Source organism: Diprion similis, chromosome 3 (assembly GCF_021155765.1).
Source record: "Diprion similis isolate iyDipSimi1 chromosome 3, iyDipSimi1.1, whole genome shotgun sequence".
Classification (NCBI taxonomy): domain Eukaryota; kingdom Metazoa; phylum Arthropoda; class Insecta; order Hymenoptera; family Diprionidae; genus Diprion; species Diprion similis.
In genome coordinates, this window is record NC_060107.1 from 4,990,083 (window position 1) to 4,998,160 (window position 8,078).

The 8,078-nt window shown below is 45.7% G+C and overlaps 2 protein-coding genes across 2 annotated transcripts; both read left to right on the plus strand.

The window, feature by feature from the left end:
- The first annotated feature begins 1,082 nt into the window (after positions 1 to 1,082).
- LOC124404303 (myogenesis-regulating glycosidase-like) lies at positions 1,083 to 4,143 on the plus strand. Its single transcript, XM_046878330.1, has 6 exons — positions 1,083 to 1,453; positions 1,549 to 1,971; positions 2,045 to 2,624; positions 2,732 to 3,206; positions 3,284 to 3,440; positions 3,742 to 4,143. The coding sequence occupies exons 1-6, from the start codon at positions 1,291 to 1,293 to the stop codon at positions 4,038 to 4,040; spliced, it is 2,097 nt and encodes a 698-aa protein (XP_046734286.1). The 5' UTR covers positions 1,083 to 1,290; the 3' UTR covers positions 4,041 to 4,143.
- A 443-nt stretch (positions 4,144 to 4,586) lies between these two features.
- LOC124404302 (myogenesis-regulating glycosidase-like) lies at positions 4,587 to 7,719 on the plus strand. The gene is made up of 6 exons (XM_046878329.1): positions 4,587 to 4,910; positions 5,065 to 5,481; positions 5,538 to 6,117; positions 6,203 to 6,677; positions 6,753 to 6,909; positions 7,192 to 7,719. Exons 1-6 carry the CDS (start codon positions 4,754 to 4,756, stop codon positions 7,506 to 7,508), a joined length of 2,103 nt encoding a protein of 700 aa, XP_046734285.1. The 5' UTR covers positions 4,587 to 4,753; the 3' UTR covers positions 7,509 to 7,719.
- The last annotated feature ends 359 nt before the right edge of the window (positions 7,720 to 8,078 follow it).

Sequence of the window (8,078 nt, forward strand, 5' to 3'; positions counted from 1 at the left end):
TGAAAAATATTATTATTAAATTTATAATCAATTGAACATCCTGTTTTGCTCTCTTCGACACTCAGATTGCCGAGAAACATAGGAATGTTATTGAATCTTATGTTCATCCTTGGGGAGCACATTTTAACGGATCCTGCCCTGAAATCGGCAAAAAAAGACCCTTCAATTCACCGCTAAATTCATGCCACATCTGTCAGTATAACAGCCGCTGAATTGCTGCACATGTACATTATCGCACGTGGAGATGTGCCCACATGAACACATTGAGCAGACTTTGCGCGCACGTATTCAGAAGCGAGTGGCTCAAATGAGCATGCTTACGTTGGCAGTGTTCCGCTAATGAACCAGGTGTGGTAGCTCAGCCATTCTCAGCTTGTAGGGAACGGGTTTACCTTCCCCCTTCACCCAGAAACTCGGCAATCCCTTTCCTCCCCGATCCTCAGTCGCAAATATAGAAGCCGCAGAACTCCGGACCGAGATCTCGCCCGAACCTTATTGCACGAGGAAACTGCACTGAATTCTTGAGCTGATTGTGAGCTCATAGAAACTGCTGCCAGACCGAATTGCACACCACGTCGCGGGTCCTGCAGACATGGAATACCGCTCACCTCACTTATCCTCAACGGTAGACTGCCTCAAATTGCCTGTAATCCCGTTCAATCAATTTCAATGAAGAATACACATTTCATTCTAGGAATTATTTGGTCTGCTCTAGGACTGGAATTATTTTATACCACGATGAACGAGACTATAAAATTACCACTTGTGCATTTTCATCGACCTAAATATTATACTGACAATTTGACTCAACAATGTCAACTTGCTCGCCCTAATCCATGTCAACAAGTAGAAATTCGTCAGAGCTGATTTTGACAGTTGTAAACCTCATCAGTCATATTTCCTGATAACGTGATTATTGTACCAATAGAGTTTGATTGCGAGATTTGCAATGGGATTGAGAAGACACACGGTGCCACTTGAGAATAAAAATTTTACGTGTAAAATAGTTCTCGACAATCATCATAGAATGTATCGAAACGCGAGAAACGTCGTTCCGTTACCGAAAGGAAAGCATTCCTGACTAGCTATCAGATATTTATCATCAGGCTGCTCATGGAGGCTGAACATGAATTAATCCCTGGGAAATCAAATGGGAGTCGATCTACTGCACCAGTGAAAAAGTCTGTTATCGCCCAAGTTGGACACTCCAGGGCTGAGCTTAGCAGATAATGGTAATCGCTAACAGAGAATATAAAAGCAAACTAAGCTCTTCTCGAACAGTACACGGTTATGTGGGCAAGCAGCATGTGGTGGCCAGTGTTGTTCCTATGCGCTGGTTTCGGCGCAGTTTTCGCCGACGTAGTTACTTTGCCGGTTTCTGTGAAATTTGGTGACGGCCTACTAAGCTTTTCAAAAAATACTGACGGAGTTTTTTACGCCATTAACGAGCAAGGTAGATTAACGTTCACATCATGTCCACTCATTATAAAGGCAGAATTTCTTGCACCTTCATGTGTTTAACCATGCTTTTTTACCTCTTTCAAACAGATGGACTAACCGTGGAGAACAGCATTTCCATTGGACAATCTAACGTAGCCAGGAATAATCAAGAATACTCATTGACGGAGTGTTCAACTGATGAAGAAGAAGCCTGCGTTGAATTTGTCATAAATGACGTGAATGTCATCTTCAAAAAGGACGCCAGCAATCGGGCTTCGTCTGTCTCACATGTCGTAGTAAACTCGACTATGGATGGTGTGAGAATTGGTGCTTGCATCGAACTAGGCGATGGCGTTGACTGGTTCGGCGGTCCAGAGGCGAAGTACCAGCTGTGGCCAGTTCAAGATGCCCAATGGAATTACACAGGTTACTATCCGAAGGAGGACGACGCCGTTGCTATAGCAGAACCGTACTGGCTCAGTAGCCAGGGGACGTATTTGTACGTTAATCCTGCCACATCCATGTTCATTGGTGAGTCCTGAAACCGACACAACCAGTTGAAGATTTTTTAAACTGGAACCAAATGTCGCACTGTGTCTTTTAGATCAAAACCATCTCAACGACGGATCACTCTGCATTTACGCGGAGAACGTGACGCCGTACAGAGAAAGGAATTACACCAGCCTCGAGTATTGGATTGGTAGCTACGAAGATCCTAGAACAGCCCACGAAGCCGCAGTGGAGGAATTCTTCGCTAAGCCAACCAGTATCCCGGACGAACGGATGATCACTCAGCCAGTCTGGTCCACGTGGGCGCGGTACAAAATCTACGTGAATGACACAATCGTGCGACAGTACGCTCAGGAGATCCTCGACAACGGGTTCAACCACAGCCAACTGGAGATAGACGACTTTTGGGAAACCTGTTACGGCAGCCTGACCTTCAACACGAGCGACAGTAAGTTTCCGAACATCAAGAACTTGACCGATGATCTCCACGACCTTGGATTCAGGGTCACTCTCTGGGTTCACCCCTTCATCAACGTCGAGTGCACGGAGTACTACTCGATCGCCCAGAGCGCCGGGTACTTCGCTAAGGATGTTAACGGAACTATACTGACCACGTGGTGGCAAGGAGAAAACGCATCTGTCATCGACTTCACCAACGAAGCGGCGGTTGAATGGTACCCATCAGTTGCCTAGTTCTTATCTCGCAGCGGAAGTAGTATCAGAAATTGTACCAAACTTCTGCCTCCCGCAACCTGTCCATGATGTGAATAAAATTTCGCAGGTTTACTTCGAGGCTAACAGCTCTGCAGACCAGCGCCGGAATTGATTCGTTCAAATTCGACGCCGGCGAAGCATCCTGGGCACCGGAACCAGCCGTCCTGACTGGTAACGTGGAAGAATCACCGAGCATCTACACCTACCAGTTCGCCAGGGCTTTGGCAGCATTCGGAAACGGCATCGAAGTCCGTACAGGTTGGCAGACTCAGGATCTTGCCATATTCGTGAGGATGTTGGACAAGGACACCTCCTGGACTTTCGAAAACGGGCTGCCAACTTTGATCACCACTCTGCTGGTCATGAACCTTGCTGGCTATGGATTTGTGCTTCCGGACATGGTGGGCGGAAACGGCTACATTGACGGCGTACTCGTCTCGACCGAGTACCCGAGCAAGGAGCTCTTCATCAGGTGGCTTCAGGCCAACACATTCATGCCCTCGATCCAGTACTCCTTCGTGCCGTGGGACTACGACAACGAGGTAGGCGTCGTGGCGATCAATGAACGCCGATATCCGATATCATTCTGCGTTTTTCATGCCATTTTTTCCCCCCACAGACTGTCGAGATCTGTCGCACGTACACCGAACTCCACGAGGCGTACGCCCCGACGATAATCGAGGCGATGAACGCACTCGTAGCCAATGGGACCCCCGTCAATCCTCCGGTTTGGTGGCTAGACCCAACGAACAGTGAAGCCTATAATATTTCAGATGGTAATCAGATCGACGGCTATCGCATATCAAGACCGCTTACATGTACTCAAAGCAATTTTAGATAACACCGCGTGCCATAGTCTATTGGCGGTATTGAATCCACCGCTTGTAATTGTAAGACGAAGGTGAAGTGTGATATTCGATGATATCTAGAAAATTTATGATTATTCTCTATGCCCCAAATAAGATCCACTTACTTAGTTTCATTGAGCAGCTGCGACTTTGTGCCCGCATTCCTTGATCCGCTTGGGTCAGGGTGAAAATGATTCGACAACCAAGTAAAATGGATTTTGTTCTGCAGAATACCTTCTCGGCGAAGTAATCCTAGTGGCTCCAGTCGTCGTTGAGGGTGCCGTAACGCGAGACATCTTCTTGCCCAGCGGAACATGGCGCGATGCCACCTACGGCACGTATGACATCTACGAGGGTCCGACCTGGATCTACGACTACCCGGCTCCACTAGAGGTCTTGCCCTACTTCGTCGAATCAAGTTACTGGGAAACGCTGAGTGCAGGGAGCGGAGCTTTTATTCCATCGTCCAGTCTAACAGTGATCTACGCGTCAGCAATCTTAGCTTTGCTGACACAACATTTCAATTGATCACCAGTAGCGTTATGGTCAATCCATTTCAAATTTGGATCCATAGATAGATAAGAACGGAACAATTATATTTGCTCCGATAAATGCCCGCTCTTTAACGATAAAAAAAAAAATAACGCCACAGTCTGTGTACGTTAATGTATAAGTGAACTGGTGTTTTGTAAATATTATGTAACTTAATAAGTTAATAGATATATGTATATCGGTATTACCCATAATCGTCTCAAACATGTAACTTGAGGTCATAACATATTGTAAAGCAGCTTTACCTAGTAATAAGGACTCAAAAATCCTGAAAGTTACTGATCGTTAAAATTGTACTTGCTATTAAAGTTGTGTTATTATTCTTATCGCGATAACCCATTTCGTTAATACCATAATTAGCAGAGCCCTAATCGTTTTAGAGAAAAATATAAAATATCTAAAACCAATTGTCGAATCTTTCGCTTTGCGATGGGAATTGAATGTCAAGGTGTCGGTAGTTCCGTTAAAATTCCTATCTGTAAACATTCTTATCGACGAAACTCTGATTGATCACACAAGTGGAAAACTCAACAAGGCATACTTCCAGTTTATCAAATTCCCAAACTGAATTGATTGCATCTAACAAGGTAGGATTGCTTTCATCAGGTAAAAACGATAATTCCAGTGCAATAACGGCTATAAAAGAGAGGGCTGTGTATTTCGCAAACAGTATACCTACAGTGCACAAAATGCGCGGTATGTGGAGCTCAGTATTGACTCTATGGTTGATCGGTGATGCGATCTCCACTTCCGAAATCACGTTACCATTATCCGTGAAATTCGGCGATGGCTTGGTAACATTCTCAGAAGAAACTAACGGCGTGTTTTACACAATCTCCGAAGAAGGTGGACTGTTGAAGGAGTTATAAAATCTATTTCTACATCTAAAATTATTATCATTCATTATTTAGTGAGGATACTCAAATACCAGTGACCATTAATAGAATTCTTTTTCTGACATATTAATTTGCTAACTATTCCTTTACGCATTTTGAAATAGATAAGCCAACGATCAGGAGTAGCTTTGTCACGGATGAATCGGCTTCGGTGAAGACTGATCAAGAATACTCGGTAACTGACTGCACGTCGGATGAGGAAGCCTGCCTTATATTCATCGCGAATGACCTAACTTTGGTTCTAACAAGAGACGTCAGTTCTCGAGTTGGGTACACACACGCAAGTTTAAATGCTACCAGTGACAACACTACGGTTGGAACTTGTCTGGAACTTGTCGATGGGGTAGAGTGGTTCGGTGGACCAGAACAGTGGACACAAGTTTGGCCCATTGAAAATGACCAGTGGAACTACACGGCTTACTATACAAAAGAGGACGATGCAGTCGCGATAGCAGAACCGTACTGGGTCAGCAGCGAGGGAACGTATCTCTACGCGAATCCTGCGACTTCTCTGTTCATAGGTGAGATCTGGTGGTGATGAATCCGAACCGAGTAAATAGCGGGTCGAATTTTTCAGATCAAAACCATCTCCACGACGGATTCCTTTGCTTGTATGCACAGAACGTGAGTCCGTACAGAGCTCGGAATTACACCAGCCTCGAGTATTGGATTGGTAGATACGATGATCCAAAAACTGCCCACGAAGCTGCTGTGGAGAAGTTCTTTGCGAAGCCAACTGACATCCCGGATGAGCGGATGATCACCCTACCGATCTGGTCCACCTGGGCGAGGTACAAGGTGAACGTGAACGACAGCATCGTTCGTGAATACGCCCAGGAAATCCTCGACAACGGGTTCAATCACAGTCAGGTGGAAATAGACGACTTCTGGGAAACCTGCTACGGCAGTTTGACTTTCAACACGAGCGACAGTAAGTTTCCGGACATCAAGAACTTGACCGATGATCTCCACGATCTTGGATTCAGGGTCACCCTCTGGATCCACCCCTTCATCAATGTTGACTGCACGGAGTACTACTCGATCGCCGAGAGCGCCGGGTACTTCGTTAAGGACGAAAGTGGAAATATGCTGACCACCTGGTGGCGGGGGGAAAACTCATCCCTCATAGACTTCACCAACGAAGATGCTGTGACATGGTAACCAGCGAATAAGTACATTCCACTCTGTGTTAATGGTTGTGCCAAGTAGGTATCGAACGAAATGGTGTATCTATGTTCACAGGTTCAGCTTGAGACTGACTTCGCTGAAGGAAAGCGCCGGAATCGACTCGTTCAAATTCGATGCCGGAGAGGCATCCTGGGCCCCGGAACCAGCGGTCCTCACCGGCAACGTTGAAGAATCACCCGGGATCCTGACATACCAGTACACCAGAGCCGTAGCGGCATTTGGAACGGCGATCGAGGTGCGTACTGGATGGCAGACTCAGGACCTTCCGATCTTTGTCAGGATGCTGGACAAAGAGACTTCCTGGACCATAGACAATGGCCTGCCGACACTGATCACGACGTTACTGGCCATGAACCTGGCTGGGTATGGGTTCGTACTTCCGGACATGGTGGGTGGCAACGGGTACATCAACAGCTCCAGCACTCTGACCGAGTACCCAAGCAAGGAGCTCTTCATCAGGTGGCTGCAGGCCAACACATTCATGCCCTCGATCCAGTACTCCTTTGTGCCCTGGGACTATGACAACGAAGTAAGTGTCGTGGCAACAAATGGACTTTGATACCCAATATCATTCAGTGTTTTTCATAACGTTTTCATCCCGCAGACTGTCGAAATCTGTCGCACATACACCGACCTCCACGAGGAGTATGCTCCGACAATAATTGAGGCAATGAACGCCCTCGTGGCCAATGGGACCCCCGTCAATCCTCCGGTTTGGTGGCTCGACCCAACAAACAGTGAAGCCTTTAACATTTCCGACGGTAATCAAGCCTGCGCTTATCTCTCAAATGTTTTCTAAGTATATTGTCCACGCGTTGAAAGCGACTCGAGATCGCATCAAGAATTTACAACATCGCAATTAATCTATCGAGCAATATTATGTATCATGGAAGTTATCGATAAGATCATGCGTTACGACATTATTGACCCGGTTCCAGCAAACAAATATGTCAAACCTTTAGTTCTACTTTTTCCGCATATCAGTATCACTTTTCAAGCCTCTGCACCATAACTAACAAAGCGAAATCAAACTCTCTTCGCAGAGTATCTTCTGGGTGAAGTAATCCTGGTGGCTCCAGTCATCGAGGAGGGTGCTGTAACCAGAGACATCTTTTTGCCCAGCGGAACTTGGCGTGACGCTTCCTACAGTCCGTACCAAACTTACGAGGGTCCAACCTGGATCTATGACTACCCAGCTCCCCTGGAGATCCTGCCCTATTTCGTAGAAGCAAGTTATTGGGAAGCTCTAGGTAAAGAGACGACGAGTGAAAGCACCAGTGGAGGGCTCACTCCCTCGTCTAGTCCAACAATCCTTTGCGCAACCGCGATTTTAGCACTAACCACAAAATTGTTCAACTAATCATTAACGGTATTCGTGTTCAATGATCACATTCCCAATTCACAATAATCATCAGATTTCGCTAAGGTCTCCGAAGAGTTGCTATTCTATCATAAATTTCACCGCATGATGTTCAAATAATTCTTCACATTGGTATATCAACTCCTCTGTAAATATTGCAACTCATGATCAGTTATCAGCCGTCAATAAATTATCGCCAGTTTTACCGATATTCACTATTCACCCGCTTTGTATAAGGTGCATGCACACCATCCTTTTATCCCCCTTTCCCCATAAGCCCTGAATAATGAAAAGTAATTAAGTTAAATCAATTCTTATACTTTTATTTGACATCCGTTAGTATTTGGCAATATCAGCCAAGATCAAGGCACGGATCTGCTAAGACAGTAACGACTGCATAATTATCGTGATATTTCTATTATTAATTCAACGGTTGAACCACAGTGCAACACGCTCCGTCATGATAAGAAACGACACTTTGCCAGCGCGTTGAAAGCAGAGGCACGTGACTTATCACTGACGATGCTTGACGCTACATCGCTAAGTTCATTATGCTAACGATAGGTAGTA

Excerpts from the sequence above, each read along its gene's own strand:
- LOC124404303 (XM_046878330.1), top strand. The coding sequence starts at position 1,291 with ATGTGGGCAAGCAGCATGTGGTGGCCAGTGTTGTTCCTATGCGCTGGT. Across the intron at positions 2,625-2,731 it reads AACGAAGCGGCGGTTGAATG|GTTTACTTCGAGGCTAACAG; the intron begins GTACCCATCAGT and ends AAAATTTCGCAG. Across the intron at positions 3,441-3,741 it reads AGCCTATAATATTTCAGATG|AATACCTTCTCGGCGAAGTA; the intron begins GTAATCAGATCG and ends TTTGTTCTGCAG.
- LOC124404302 (XM_046878329.1), top strand. The coding sequence starts at position 4,754 with ATGCGCGGTATGTGGAGCTCAGTATTGACTCTATGGTTGATCGGTGAT. Across the intron at positions 4,911-5,064 it reads TTACACAATCTCCGAAGAAG|ATAAGCCAACGATCAGGAGT; the intron begins GTGGACTGTTGA and ends ATTTTGAAATAG. Across the intron at positions 6,118-6,202 it reads AACGAAGATGCTGTGACATG|GTTCAGCTTGAGACTGACTT; the intron begins GTAACCAGCGAA and ends CTATGTTCACAG.